General features: G+C 44.2%; 1 protein-coding gene across 6 annotated transcripts in view; it reads right to left on the bottom strand.

Annotated features, from left to right (window-relative positions):
• Spats2l (spermatogenesis associated serine rich 2 like) overlaps window positions 1-16,378 on the bottom strand; it is a 178,046-nt gene that overhangs the window by 67,397 nt on the left and 94,271 nt on the right. For all 6 annotated transcript variants that reach the window (XM_031367545.1, XM_031367544.1, XM_031367543.1 and 3 more), the window contains 2 exons: window positions 6,034-6,142; window positions 2,757-2,806 (listed from right to left, as the gene is read on the bottom strand). In XM_031367545.1, coding sequence (XP_031223405.1) covers window positions 2,757-2,806; window positions 6,034-6,142 — 159 coding nt within the window. The remainder of the gene's footprint in view (window positions 1-2,756; window positions 2,807-6,033; window positions 6,143-16,378) is intronic.

The following is a 16,378-nucleotide window of genomic DNA, read 5'->3' as shown; positions in this document are numbered from 1 at the left end:
GATACTAACGGCAAGCCAAATGCCATCTTGTAGTGGTGATGTGCTTATGAAATGGCTTCCTACAGAACTGGTTATAAGAAGTAATAGCTCTTGCTTCTTGAACCAGTTCAGGACCTGGAGGCCAGCTGGATACTCAGGTTCCATTATCTGGGGAGGGAGCCAAAGGGGAGGACTGACAGGAATAAGGCAGGCTATTCACAGCAAAAAGAGGTGCATAGCTGTTTCCTGAATGTTGCAAACAACTAACAGGAAGTTCCTGAAACTCACCAGATACACTACGTGGCCTCCCTCCTGACAGTAAACAATACTGTTCTGAGTCTCTCTCTGACTGGCCAAACTGCTAAGGCTTGGAGACAAGCCATGCAGCCTGGAAGAAGCAGAGACCAGCAGAGCAGCCTAGCAGAGGCTCAGACCAAGAGAGCCACTGGAAAGAACACTCTCCAGCCGGTTGAGCTGTCGTAGGCTGTGCAGTGAGCTGTAGGTTTCCAGCTTTGTGAGCTGTCACCCATGCTGGGTGACGCAGCTGTCTTTGAGTCATTTCTGCTCCTCTAAGTAACCCCTCACCCATATTTCTATAAGTAAACACAATAAAACCCATTGGTTCACCAAGTTAGATGGTGCTATCTGTACTTTGGTCTGTTGTGGGATCAGTGAACAGATGTGTGTTGTGTCTCCCCAACATAAGCCTGCTCCACAGGCGGGCCTAACATGGATCTCTGCAACAGGCATTGACCAATCAGGAGGCTGCAGGAATTGTTGTCATTGTGCATCATGTTTAAGGCAGCCAGAGGCTCCAGAATCATTCTGTGGTTACTTAAGCTGGGGCAATGGGTATTACAAGGTAATACCAGATTTGTTCGCTCTACCTGGACCCAGGACCCCTCTCACCTGTTCATTACATATACACTGAAATAGCTCCAGACTATATTTATATCAAAGTGATTTAGAGTCTCACAGAATTTTACTGTGTTTTTCCTCAAATGCTTGGTCACTGAGTATGTAACAGAAACCAGGACATGGGCAACATGTTTCTAATTGACAGACCCATTTTTCTTGGATGTGTGCATCCTCTCTCCCTCTCCCCCCCCCCACTTCCTCCCTCCCTCCAACATTTACAGTATTCCAAGGCATGTGCGGAGGTCAGAGGACAACTTGCAGGAATGGCTTCTCTCCTTCCACCATATGGATCCCAGGGAAAAAACTCAAGAAGTCAGGCTTGGTAGCAAATGCCTTTACCTGCTGAGTCATCCCAGGAGCCCCTGACTTTGGTTTTTATCTATTTGGTATTCAGTGTACTTAACCATCAGTGGTACAGATACCTGACCCCTTAGAAAGTGTGTTCCACCTGTGGGACCTGGGTTTGCTGCAGACTACCAGCATGGCTTTGTCCTCCAGTACACTCAGAGACCAACTGACACCTAGAGAATTTGCTCTTCCCTCTTTATTTCCACCTTGTTCCTTTGTTTTCCAAAACATCCCAATCATGCCAGGGTTCTTCTGGGTGAGAGATCTGTATTGCTGAGCACAGGTTTAAGGGACAGTGGGAACTACCCCCACCCCCATACACCAACCCTCACTGCTGGCCTTTGGAGTTCATCTCCCTACTGAACCCACAAGAGGAACCTCACTAAGGAACTGGGTCCACAGCTGCTGTCTCTGCTTCTCTCCCCACCCCCATCACAGAAATTTAGAAACCGAAGCACACATCCGAAATTTTTTTTCCATGTAAAGATAAATACTGCCTTTCAATCACTTGCAAATCATCTTTATCTCACTGGGAAGCCTGGGAAGCTATGATTAAAGAGAAGCAGAGATTGTCAAAAATGGTGGCAAACAAAACGGCAAAATCTCCTAATTCCACCTATTCTCCATGAAACCTGAAGGAGGAAAGGATGATCCCAGCAATGCCTGCAATCTTGGGACTGCGTGAGAGCAAGGCTGATGCTTTGTGTTGGTTCAAAACCTGTTTCCTAGGCCTGTGATCTTCCCTTCATGGGCAGGGTAGGTTGGCAATTTATATATCCCGTGAGAAACAAAATAGCAGGCCCTGTGGTGTCAGTGGAGAAATGGGACGCTGGTGGCTACAGACACACCCTGGCTATGCCCAGGAGCTCTCCTTCCTGTGATTACACAGTACAGTGTTGTCATGTGAAAGGGACAGAGGAATATCTTTCCATTGCCTTCAGGGGACAGCTCTAGAGTGTTCCAGGAGGACCCTTGCTCTCTATGGCTTTACGGTATTTTCTCTTTTATTGAAGACTGATTTCAGATGCCAGGGAAAAGGGTATCTTAAAGCAGCATTGGATAGATTCACTTGGGGTAAGAAAAAAAATGTGAAAATATATTTTGGGCTTTTTAAGTATCTTTAAAGCACTCCTTAATTTCTGCCTTTGTGCTCTGGGACATGTTCAGGCCTATTAGCATCTTCAATGCTTTGGATTGTGTCACTGGGCTCCTCTTAATACTTACAGAGCAGCACACCTCTGGTCCTCCTCGAGCACACCTGGTTGATACACACACACACACACACACACACACACACACACGCACACACACACACACACCCTGAACAGACAATAAGGGCCTTAGGAATGAAAGTAGTTGGTAACTGGAGCAAAGCATAGATTCGAAAGCTTTCTGGGTGTGCATATTAACAAGTTCGAATGAAGCACAAAATTGGCAGCTTTGTTGAAATGATAACAACCCTGAAGGTTTGACTGAAGATATTACTAATTCACCGTCACCCTTAATCTTACCTTCTTCTTTCCCGTCATGTTCCATTCTTTAAGAACTTGAATAGCACTGCCTAGATAAAGAGAAAGAATCTTCAACAAATATCCACACAATCAAACGAACAGAAAATTCATCCATGCTTGGTAGCAATGGGGGTGGCATGGGGGAGGGGAGGCAGGGCAGGGCGGACTTCTTCATTTATTTTGATCCAGCCTATCTTAATAAAAATGCCAGTTCTGTTTCTTTTTTCCAAGATTTTCATTTAATTCACTGCACAATCTTGGTTTTATAAAAATATTAAACCCTGCTTTGTGAAGCATACTTTTTTTTTTATCCTATTGTCTTAGGGAATATGAGATATGTCTTGAGAATTTTCTGATAACTTCCTTGCCATAGGTAGAATTAAAATTGTTCTGTTTGATATATGAATAAAGTACTACAAGTTTCTGAACCAAACACGGGCTTCTCTGTGTTACTAACCATGACAGGCAGACCTTTCTGTGCCGCCATCCTTGGTCCGTTTTGATTCTTACTAATTAGTTCAAGACTTGCAGGGGGCTGAGGAGGAGGGAATCTGTTTTCTCCACCCACCATGGAGAGGAAGGATGTGCTCTTTACAAGGTTTCCATTTCAAATCAACAGAGTGTTCATTCAATGACTAACTGGGTCCCAGGCTCTGCCTGCCCAGCCACATACATAACCTTGACCCGATGAAGCTAAGAAACACTTTATCACTTTCAGCTACTATCAGTTTCCATGCACTTTAACAAAAATCTATTTATTATATATTAATTTGCTGGGTGTAATCTAGATTAGTTACTGATAATGAAGAATCAGCTGATTCCATATAAGCAGGAACTTCGTAAGGGAGAGGATCCTACATTGTCTAACAATTTAGAGCATTCTCAGATCACTTCACATTAATATAGTATTACAATAATAACTGTCTACAAGGTACTGGCTAACCAGAGATTAACTTCAAACTTTCAAAGTAGCTCCTGTGGTTGATGTCACTCACAGACAAGTGGGATGCTGGGATGCAGCTGTGTTTAACAGGCTCATCACTCCTATCTACCCAGAGTTCCCAATTCAGTGCCCTCCTTGTCTTGTTTGAGTTGCATGCACCTGAAATAGCAAAGCTGCACCCAAAAGTAAAATAGAATTTATGCTATTTAGTAACTGGGCTGGCATTTCTCTAATTTGCCCTAGGAGTTAATGTTTGTCAACAGTTTCCTGGGGTTTGTCACTTCTCTTGGTGACTTACCAGGGTCACTCTGGTGGCTAGCTAAGCTGCCACTTTCTACATAAAGTTAAACTTCAAAAAAAAAAAAAAAAAAACCACCTGTTAAAAGCTGTCTTTTTATCCCAAGGCAAGCTACTGTGTTGTAGCTGCACACCTATTAGTCCCAGTTTCATATTTTGACATTGATGACTTTACTTGTGATTTGGACAAGAGCTTACAAGAGAGTAATTGTGAAGAAATACTCTTATTTACAAAGGATTCTGAAAGTGCTGTTATTAAATTTTCATGGTGCCAGACGTGCCTGGAGGTGTTTTCAGAAAGCCATTTGAATTAGTGGCTTGAGTGTGGTCCGCAAAATACTCCCAACAAAGAGTTTTTGACTACTCTACTGGGTTTTAAGCCACTTTCCCCCATTGGTTTGCAACTCAATGGATGAGGATCCTCTGCTGCAGCCAGTGAGCTGTAATGAGACCCTGATGTGGACAAGATGAAAACCCCAGAAGCAAGACCTTCCACTCAATTCCAACAGCTTTGATGACAGTCCATCACTGCTGTCCATCACATGACAACAGAAACCCTTCCTAATGGAAGGTGGGGGCGGGGGAGGGGGGGAAAGCAGCCTGGAACTGATTCTGAACCTCTGTTCATGCAAATGATGTGGCAAGGGAAACCAGTCAGGAGACTGTGTCTCGGAGTTAGGATGTGCATACTCACAGCATTTAAAAGGGCTGTGTGTGGGGCAAATCGCAGCTACCGCTTAGTCCTAATGACTAAAGATTATACATCACTATAATCACATTGTCGGTGAAACAGGGCAAACAGTGGGAAAGTTTCACATAGGAGGTTTGCTTGCACATCTGAACGCTCATCCTCTGTTAACTTAGTGAGGACCCCGAGCTTCCATGGCTGGTACAGAATGTGAGCACAGTGCTTGGGTTCTGGATCTTGCCCTGAGCTGCTTAATTATACTTGGGAAACTCAAGAGGGTTAGTCCACGCCTCACAAATCTAAGAAATCACGCTGCTGTCCCTGACACGGTGTGAAGGAGGAACAGCTGAGACGTCTGCTGGCAGGTCTGTTCCAGACCCCACTCGTCAGGCTGCGCTTAGCTAGTCCATTATTTACAAAGTAGAAAAAAAAATGCCAGGAGACAGGGCATTTAATAACCGTGACAAGAAAATCTTTATTCACGACAAAATATTAAGGAAAATTTCCCCACAATTTATAGAAAAGATACTCAAATCTGTAAAATAAGTACAAGATCAACACTTTTTCAGATCTGAGATTCTATAATAATATAATGCTTGCCTTTAGGAAGGCAAGCACTTCCAAAAAAAAAAAAAACAAACAAACAAAAAAAAACAACTTTTTTTTTTCCTAAGAGACCAAAATCAATTAAGAGGCAGATGAACTGGTCATATGATTAACTGAGTGATACAACTGTCAGGAATTCAGTTCACTTAGACTGTCTGAGCATGGAATTTCAGAACCACAGCCATGACACTCAGCCAACTTGAAGAGATGAGGCCTTCCAGGTCAGCAAAGAACTGCACTGTCCCCTACTCACAAGGACACCGTCGAATACAGGACATGCTTAACAAACTGAGATAACTGGCAAAGATCCAGTAGCTTTATGATTAGTGTCCTCTAGAACGTCCTCACAGTCTCTTCTTTTAAACAGTGGAGAACACCCTTCTTTATTCTGCCCTTACAATGCGTCCATGTTCTTTTGAAGTCTGTTGCGATTTTTCATTTATTTGTTTTCTTCCTTGAGATCAGTTTTTACTATATAGCTGGCTCAGAACACAGGGTCTCACTATGCATTCCTACCTGGTCTGGAATTTACCATGTAAACCAGGCTGTCTTTGAACTCACAGAGTTCATTCTGCCTCTGCCTCCAGACGGTGGTGATTAAAGGTGTATCATCTTTTCTTTTTTTAATCTCTTACGAGAAGTATTAGAAACTATTTAATGTTCAGTTTATTTAAGGAAACAATACAGGCTATTGGATTTAATTAGCTCCCACATTTCAGTTTCGGACAGGCATGTATACCTACCATCCACAAAGGCTTGCACGGCTTTATCCACATTAAAATCAAACTGTTGGAGCACCAGGACAATTTCATTATTGCTTTTGTTCGGAACAACTGATCTAACTGCATAGATCTAGAAGAAAAGGAAGAGAAAAACAGAAAGGTAAATGCCCTGACTACTGTTCACCTACAGATTCCCCCACTAGATAAAGCAGAATTATAACTTAGAAAGGCCCAGGAAAGCTAACCCATCTGTCTTCTTGCCAACAAACATACTCCAGGCCTTTCAGAGAAGTGAGCATTTGTACTGCTAATCCCCTGGATGCCTACTTTATTTGTGTACACACCTCTACAGAGGTCTCCCTGTGAGGCTGCAAGAACAACTGTGCAAAGCCAGCTTGGATTTGGCAACCAACCTTCCCGGAGGCTGAGATACATACAAGATGTATTTTCCGTAAGGACACAGAATCTTTTTCTGTCTCAGGCTTCCTTTCCACTCGCTCAGGAGTATCTTTAGAAAACATACAGAAATAGCTTCATGCCTCAGTTCTCTCTGGGTACAGTGGAGGCAGTTATATGAGGGTCAAAGACATGTGCTGTGCAACTCCATCCCTGTTTATAAAAACGGGAGACTATGGAGCCCTGCATCTGAGAGATGGGAATCCCAGCTATGTTACAGAAAATGATCTCAAACAGCCTTCTGAAAAATAACCATTAAACAGAGTAAAGGTAAATACATGTGTGAGCCAAGAATTCTGAAGCTAGCCAGGCGGTGGTGGCATACGCCTTTAATCCCAGCACTTGGGAGGCAGAGGCTGGCGGATTTCTGAGTTCAAGGCCAGCCTGGTCTACAGAGTGAGTACCAGGTCTACACAGAGAAACCCTGTCTCGAAAAACCAAAAAAAAAAAAAAAAAAAAAAAAAAAAAAAAAAAAAAAAAAAAAAAAAAAAAAGAATTCTGATGCTTGCAAGCAAGTGTTCACTCCTCAATGATGTAGAGGAACTCCTCCATTAAATGCAGCATGGATTCTTTCTGGTTGCCTGCTAGAATTAATTGACCTTTATCTCAAAGAACTTGTGATTATTACAGACTGTTCTACGCATTTCAGCATAACCTATCTTACCCCTATCTTATCAGAAGAATTTCTGCACTAACAAATGCAAGCACAGTGCAGAGACGGAGGGAAGTGCTCATTAGAGAACAGTACAGTCTATACACGAGCCACTCAGCATTAAGTCAGGACCAGTGGGTTTCAGAGTTAACGGAATTTGTTATAATTGGATTCATGGGGTATGGATTATTGAAGCATGGTATGTGTAATATGACACTATTGACCAGACATTTAACTGAGCAGTACAGACTAATTTTTGATGATGTAAGAAAATAGGCTGCCTGTTCCACACAGATCTGTATATAGCAGTATTTAGGTTATAATGAGAAAATTGTATAGGCTGTGGGCATAGGAGTTGTAGAGATGTTGACATTATTGACCAGAAGATTGGTTTCAAATCTTGACATTTAAAAATGCTAAATATTTGGAGATTCTAATAGAATTTGTGCTTGTATATGTCAGTTGACACTCCCTTGGGTGTTTTACTATTCTTACGTTTTATGGTTCTTAGTTTCCCTAGACTTCACTGGAAGAATTGACTCTTTAAAAAAAGAAATCTAAGTCTTCACTGCTTTGCTGCTCCCCTTTGAAACTCCAGCTCAGTGAATATTCTTTATTTATTTTACGTAGGGCCTCATTATATGGCCGCAAACTCTCCTGTCTCTGCCTCCCCAGTGGCAGACATGTAAATACTCACTACAGTGGTCCTCAACCTGTGGGTCACAACCCCTGTGGGGGCTGCATATCAGATATCCTGAGGATCAGATATTTACATTATGAGTCATAACAGTAGCACAATTACCATTATGAAGTAGCAAGGAGGTAGTTTTATGGCTAGGGGGTCAGCACAGGGAGCTGTATTAAAAGGCTGCAGCATTAGGCAGGTTGAGAACCACTGAGTTATTGTGTGGCGAGGCACCAAATTTCTTGAATCATGAAAGTCATGAGGGATGTAGACAATGCTTAAATGACCACAGAGTAGACTCCTCTTATAAGGTGCATATACATGCTGTAAAATCATTGGCAGGGACATCTGACTCCATAGATATACTCAGATGTGGAGGATGAATGAGAAGAATTGGACAGAAGCGGGGAGGGGAGGGACAAGCATTCTAGGCAGGAAGCACAGGACTCCACAGTATGGACTAGTTAGGGTCTACAAGGCTATATACAACATGCTGGGGTCTACAAGGCTATATACAACATGCTGGCCTTGTGAGCATCCCTCAGTTGTTTGCTGAGTCCTTTTATCTCATCCATTTATCATGTTTCAAAGATCAGTATTCTTTCTCATTGAACATTACAATGTTTTTAGAAGAGGCTAAGATGGGGTCAAGGATGAAGCTCACTTGGAAGAACACTTGCTTGGCATGTATAAAATTGCTGCATTTAAACCAAGATGCAAAGAAACAAAAACCAAAGCCAGCCCAGGAAAGCCATCAACGCTAATAATATATAATGTTTGCCTTGTACCTAGTAGTGCATTGGAGTTACCTATATTAAACTCCTAATGCCTTTTAAATAAATACAATTTTAGCAGTTCAAGCCACTATAGCTTGTTCATATGTAAAATTTCATAATAATGACCATCATTATCGCCACAGCAAGCATGCCTTTCTGAATAATAAAATGCTTAGTTATTAATTACCTTAAGTACATTATTGCAACATAAGACCAAAATTTTCAAGCCACCTACACACAGCTGTGTGACTAGCGAAGACCGGAATCATAAAATCAACATAAAAATAATTGCTCCCTTGCTTCTAGACTCTCCTCTGCCAAACGTGTTTTATTATGTTAAGGCAAACATAGTGTAAGCCATTGTTCGATAGACACTTTCTCTTCAGATGCCTGCATCACTTTTCCTATCTTTGTAAAATCAGAATCAAAGACCACATAAGCATGGCCAGCTCTGTGCAGACAGACAGTGTTGTGTGGCCACTGGCGAGTGTGTATGTGCATGTGGGTGAGTGCATGTCTGTAAGCAGGTGAGTGTACATGCGTGCATGTGAAGGCCAAAGGTCAACATCTGGTGTCTTTTACAAGGGCTCTCTACCTTACACTTTGAGATGACTCTCTAACAGAACCTAGTGTGAGCCTCAGGAATCTGCTTGTCACTACCTCCCCCATCCTGGGATTACAGATGTGCATCACAGTGTCTAACTTTAATGTGGGTGCTGGGGATCAAATTAAAATCCTCATGCAAGCATTTTCCAACAGAACAATCTCCCCAGACCTTCCTTATTTTATATATCTTAGTTCCGAATGTCTTTCCAGAAAATCATGACTAATTGAGTTCCAGGATCTAATCTAGAAGAAGTAGTACCAACTTGTAGGGTTGGTCCTTAATTAGGAGAGGAATTCCAAGCTTTCCAGAAATGAGCAGATAAGGTGTGAGGGATCTTGTCTGCTCTTAGCCATTCCTCAGTAATGCTGAACTCTAGGCTAATTTCTATTTGCTCTGGTCACTGGTCTCTGGCAATATCAAGAGAGCGGCACAATTCATAAATCCACCACATCATTTCTTATCGGAAGGACTTCATGGAGGATGGAGAGATCACATGTGCTCCTGCGTGCAAATAAACACGCAGGAAGCAGCCAGCTGCTATTTACAATTCACAGACTCTAAGGGTCTGGGTATTTAAGTCTAAGAAAGACCTCATTTTCAAGTGGTAGCAAACACAGGGCATGGATGGCCAAAGCAGTGTTGCCCTGGTTGTGCTCAGTGGCTGCGGCTGCCTGTGGAAATGCAGCTTCTGAGAGCAGTCAGAACAGCTCCTTCCATGCGTGACTAATGGTAGTTTGCATACGGTGAATTCATAAAATTCACGCAGGCAGTGGCAGTGTAGCAGAGGCCGTTTCTGGCGCTGCTTCTCACACACAGCCGCTCGCTACAGCCCTGGGCCCTTCCGCAGCTTTAGAACGAAGCTGGAAGCTGCTGCCCTTGACAGCAGTCCTAAGGGGCTCTCCCCTGCCAACCTAACAGAGTGGTCCATTCGTGCCCACCAGGCAGCCATTCAGCCTGCTGGGTGATAGTCAAGATGTCTGGTTAGCGCCTCATTTAGCAACTGCTTTAGCCTTCCAATATCACGTTCATCTATTTTGGTTCTGCTAATTTATGTCTGGTTTGGCAAAATTCAATTTGCTATTTAGAAAGGGGTTGTTGTTGTGATGTTACTTTCGGAGTAATTTTCATCTGGATGCCCTCTTTTCTCAGGGGTTTTCCTATCTAGCCCTGCAGGCTCTGGTATATTCTGCACCAGGCCCCACCCTATTGGCTCATGCATTAACCAAGCAATGGGATGCTGTTCGGTTCATAGCTGGTTGAAGGGCTGTTAACAGATTTCCTTGTTCACACTGCACATTATCGAGCCAGTCTGCAATGGAGCCTTCGGCATTCTTTTTGGCTTACCAGTGAGTCTTAAACCATGCTGGAGTTTCAAAAGCAATCCAGGGAAGGAAGACTTTTCAATCGACTTACACTGCTGTGTGATCAGCCAAGACTTAGCATTATCAACAGACACAAAATAACCAGCCTCTCCAATCTCCCTTGGAAATTCACTCTGATGCTGCCGTCCTTCCAAAAATATAGTTCTCCTGTGGTCGTGTGGGAGATGCGTTCCAGGATCCCAAGATACTCAAACCCATAGAAGCCCAAGTTCCTTACAAAAAATGGGTACGCATGTAACCTATGCAAATTCTCTAAGTACTTTAAATATGTATTCTAAAATACCCTGTCAAATGTAAACACCATGAAAATAGTTATACTGCATTGTTTAGGAAATGATGACAAGACAAAATTCTATACATGTTCACTTTCTTTGCAAAGTATTCTTGATCTGTGGTGACCTGAACTCATGGGTTCAGAACACGTGGAATTAGGGCGATGGCCAAAGAATCAGGACCATCTTATTCCCTTTCGGAAGAACTAGCAATGAAATGCAGTTTGTACACTGTGGCATTCAAGGCCATAGGGTACCAGGGCACCAGCCTGCTTTTCCAAGTGACTCTGTTCCTCTACCCAGCACAGACAAGTGCCTCATACCAGTTTTGACTCCTCACCCTGCACCTTCATCAGGGCTCCTCCTTTGACGTAAGATGTATCTTGTCCCCATTCTCATATTCCAGCTCAACAGCCGTGCATGCATGAACTCCTTCTAACCCTTCCTACCAGAAGGGTTCCTGACTCAACTTCAAAGCCCTTTCTCAGTATGCGTCTTTAAATATTTGAGCACCTCTGGCATCCTACGGATTTGTGTGCACACTATGTTGACTGGATTGCAAGCAGTCTGAGGGTGGAATCCCCCTCTGCCATTTCTATACAGTTACCATGGCTATTCTGGGGTGACTGATACTGTGTGTGCCGTAGGTATTTAATAGCCGTTTATTTAGTGAATTCATCCTGTAGCCACATCCAGCTGCTGCTTGGAGCCAAACAAATACTCCACCAGCATGCTGGTACCACACAGCCACTAGCATCTACTATTGTGTCTACCATCCACAATAACACAGCGGGTCCCCACTGACTGACTGCATCCCAAGGGTTATATAGGTAGAGAGAACATACACATGTTCTTTGCCTTCCGTCAGAGACTGGAAGAATATTTGTGCACTTTAAAAATTCTTACAGTTCTACTGTTATAGAGTCAGGAACGCTGGTATTTTTAGAGTTTTGGAGACTGTGAAGAAAGTGGACAGTATGCCTTTCTCTCTTTACAGAGTCAGCTTAGGAGACAGACATCAGTTGAGTCTGCTCTGAGTGATAAGTACTGAGGAGACGGGAGAGAGCCACATTTAGTTCTGTCCCAAGAAGGGTGCAGTGGAGCAGCTGAGCTGGGAGCTCTATAATGAGAGTCAGTGCTGTGTTCTTTGTTTGAACAAGGTACGATGGCACTACAGAAGAGCAAGAATGCCTGCCCAAAGGCAGGAGGATGCTTCCTAGATGGAGAGATGTCGTGGAAAGAGCACGGGAGTTAACAGAGATGTGCTCTAATCTTGGCTCTGGCATGTGACCTTGGTCAACTGCTCAGATCTTTGAAACTTGGTTCATAAAAAGAGGCTATTATCTGCCAGAGCCTGTAAAAATAGGGAGAATTGATGCGTGTGAAGTGTCTGCTACGGAATCTGACATAAATTAGCTGCTCACTAAGTCTGAAACAGAAAAGAGTGGGGGTATTCTCAATAGGCCATGAAGGTATGGCTTTGGAACTGCAAGAACATGTAACTTACATGCAGGCCAAGGCTTATTTTGGAAAGATCGTCCTGTAACTAGCGGCTTAGAGAACATTCTTCCTCCACAGACGCAGGGACAGTGTGCCTAACACCCTTTCCTAAGTTCTTTCCTCATCACATTTTTAATGTGGCCAACATGTGTTTGCCTCTTAGTTTCATTTAATTCCTTGCTAAAAGTCTAGTCCCGACACTGGGTGTCTGGACAGATCAGGAACAGTGCAGGTAGGGGCAGAGCTGGGGAAGAGACATGCAAACAGAGGTGAGACAGACAAACAGAGGTGCACCGTGACTCCCAACAGTGTTAAAGCACCAATGAGTCCTCCAGAAGTTAAAAACATGGTAAGGCAACAACGCGTTTGGAGGACGGGAATGGTGAGTGCGGGTGAGGGCTTGCTGCGTAGGTGTGAGAAGCAAACTTTGGCTCACCAGCGCCTCCAAGTAAAAAAGCTGGGTAGCAGCGGTACATGCTCAAAAATCCATAAGGTGGTGGGGACAGGAAGATCCCCGAGACTGCTAGTCAGGCAGGGTGGCCAATCAGTGAGCTCCAAGTTCAGTCAGAGACTGTCTCAAAAATAAGGTAAGAAGTGACTGAGGAAGACACCCGGCATTGACCTCTAACCTCCTCAGGCACGTGCACACTCATGCATACATACTCACGTAGCACACATGTTCACACACACACACACACAAATGTAAGCACACACAAATTAAAATAAACCATAAATGCATTTGGCATACTTATGCAACAGGATGTTATAGCTTAGGCCAGTCTGCTTTGCATGAGTTCAGAACACTTGCAGTAGCCTACAGCTGGACACTGCCATTCAGCACAAAGCATGTTCTGAAGTAAAGTGCTGAGAATCTTAACTTATTAGTACTCTGCTGAAAGTGCAAACGAGAACGGTTTTAAGGGTGTTTCTTTTGCACCAGCATGAGGGTGGAAATTGTAAGTCGAACCACGATAAGTCAGGACTGATCATCTGTAATTGCACCTTCTGGTAAGTGAGTCTGCCCAGGAAGCAATCAGAGTATATTCACAAGGAATCACAATGGTCAGGAAGCCGCTGGCTTGAAAGGCCAGAATGCACCAATCAGACTCTTAAGGATTAGTCAGAATGGGAGAGAGGCAGAGTGGAAATGGATGGGGCCAGCCTCCCAAAAAGCTGCCCCCCAACCCCCACTGTTTCCTTAACTTCCCTAAGTCATGTGACACCCTGCCAGACCTGTGTAATAACCTCTTTTTATTTGCACTAGTTTGAGAAGGTTTCATTTTCTTGAGCAAGTAGCAAGTGCCTAAAGGCTGTATTAGCAAATGGAGCTGGAAATAAAAACAACACGGTCAAATAGCCCATCTAATTGGCAAAGGAGGAAAAAAACCTGGAAGATTATAAGGACAAATGCACTCAGAATGTAAAGTGAGAGACCGGGAGATGATGAGAAGCCACAAGTCTTGCCTACATGCTGTCGCTAGCTCTCACACAAGCTCCAGATTTACTTGTATGACTGACTCTGATACAGAGTTGTATCCGATGTAAGCTGCACTGGGGGCACTCAGGAGATGGAGGCACAGTGTCTGGTGCATGGCTGAATGAACGGAGTGGGGAACCAAATGACATAGTTGTCATTGAGACATTCTGGGTCTTTCTACTTTTTCAGTGCATGCCTACAGCTCAGCCGAAAGAACCTTGCAGTATTAAAAAGCTTAATAGATTCAAGTCACAGATGTGTGGAGTGCCTCCTAGACCCCAGGCAACAGCAGATGGCTGTTTCCAGCCCTGAGGAACTTTACACACTTAAAGATGAGCGCTATCCCATCCTCTACAATAAGGGCAGCCATCCAGCACGCAACGATCTCCTCTTTGCACCAACAAGAACCAGTTATGTGTGGGTTTGCCATTTCTGCAACACTAAGAAAGGCTTTAGAGTCAGCTTTGGCCACATTTCTCAAACACCGAGCCTTTCAGAGATGCCTAGAAAACACATCTCCATGTATTCTGTGTATGCATTGCTTCGCTTGCTGGACCAGTTGTATTATCTACACACTAATGAAGGCAGTTCTCCTGTGGATCTTCTTGCAGGGGGGAAGGAAATACTCTTTTCAGGCTGGTACCTTTGCATCGAGGATAATTCCATAATTTAATTGCTTTTTCGAATATCTACTTCCTGCCAGCAAAACAATATGTATGAAGTGTTGTCATGTTCTACTCGGCTGACTTTTTGGGAATTAACACCACCGGCACAAATCAAAATTAACTTTTTGGGGTGAGCAGAACAGGATTAGAAAGAAAAATGAAGCTTTGAAGATGGGGAAAACGTCATACTGGCTGAGTCGGAGGAAAGCTGAAGCAAGGATCTTGGCAACACATGCTGTGTGTCTTCTGACACTTAGCACAGTTAGCTGGGATCTGCTCAGCACCAAGAGGCAGTTCTGAAGGCTTGGGATACTCGAGAGAAGGCAGCTTTAAGTGTTTTTAAGGTTCTTCTTGATCTTAGGATGTGGCAGGCAGGAGTGGTGTTCCTCATAGTCTTTCCCCAGAACCTGTGAAGACGTTGAATGCCATGGAGAACTCAGTTTGCGGACAGAATGAAGGTTGTTAACTTTGAAGGACTGAGATAATCCCAGCTTATCTCTGTGGGGCCCAGCACAATGACAACAATCTGTAGATGTGTGAGAAGGAAGAGGGTTGGATGACAGCAAGGCAACGTGAGACTCAACTAGCCACTGTGGGAGTAGTCACTGTGGGACTAGCCACTGCGGGACTAGCCACTGTGGGACTAGCCACTGTGAGACTAGCCACTGTGGGACTAGCCACTGTGGGACTAGCCACTGCGGGACTAGCCACTGTGGGACTAGCCACTGTGGGGCTTGAGGGGAGGATAAAGGAGGAAAAGGCAAGAAAAGCCATTCTCTCCATCAGCCCTGGGGAGGAAAGTGGCTATGTACTCAAACACCTTGGGTTGAGGCTCCTATCAGACTGTGACCTCCAGGCCTCCAAGGCAGTTCACCTGCACTGCCTTAAGCTCTAAACTAGGGGTGACGATGACAGCTGCAGTAAGGGGGTATAATGGACCCTACTTTGAGGAATGAGAGTTCCTCCACCGCATTCTTTCTCCCATCCCATCAACCAGCCTCTTAAAACATGACAAGCTATCTTCCAGTGAGTGCCTTTCTCAGTGCATGTCTTGGGGAGTCCTAGTGTACTGAAACTACACTTCACAGGGAAAAGTAGAAGGGGCCCCCAAAACAGCAAAGGAAACAATGCAAAGGAACAAACAGCAGCCACTTTGGGGTATCCTGATAGTAACTCACCCCCTGAATCTTACTGTTTGCTCCCCTCTCTCTCACTAACCTAGACTGGTTCCTTGAATCTGAAAAACCCTCCTAATTGGGTTTCTGGCTTGGTTCTCCCTCTCTCCAATCCATCTTAAAACAATCAGTGCACAATTGATAGCCCAAAGGGTTTGTTTGAGCATGTCCACTGATGGAGGAAGGAGCCAGCAGTGAGAGGGGATTTGGAGAAAGGAAAGAAAGGAGATAAATTATGACGCAAGATGTCCTGAGGAAATGAGAAAATGGCATGAAGCTGTAGCGGGGCCGTAGACATCTCAGTCTAAGAACTTCCTGGGCAAGCATGAGGCCCTCAGTTTGATTCCCAGCACACATATAAAAAGGCAGGCATGGAAGTGCATTCTCGTAATCCCAGTCCTGGGGAAGTGGATTGCTAGGGTGCAGTGGCCAGCAAGCCAACCTAGTTGAACCAGTGAGTCTCAGGACCAAGTGTGTGTGTGTGTTTGTGTGTGTGTGTGTGTGTGTGTGTGTGTGTGTGTGTGTGTGTGTGTGAGAGAGAGAGAGAGAGAGAGAGAGAGAGAGAGAGAGAGAGAGAGAGAGGGAGACCCTGTCTCAAAACAAAACGTGGATGTCTTCTGAGGGGCAACACCCAAAGTAGTACTTGCACACATGCATGCCCTGCCCCCGCATGTACACATGCTTGCTGCACACACACTCACACACTCACACACACACAC

The sequence above is a fragment of the Mastomys coucha genome, unplaced genomic scaffold (assembly GCF_008632895.1).
Source record: "Mastomys coucha isolate ucsf_1 unplaced genomic scaffold, UCSF_Mcou_1 pScaffold14, whole genome shotgun sequence".
NCBI classification, from domain to species: Eukaryota; Metazoa; Chordata; class Mammalia; order Rodentia; family Muridae; genus Mastomys; species Mastomys coucha.
Note: the sequence above shows the minus strand (reverse complement) of the source record. Positions and strands in the feature narration are given on the sequence as shown.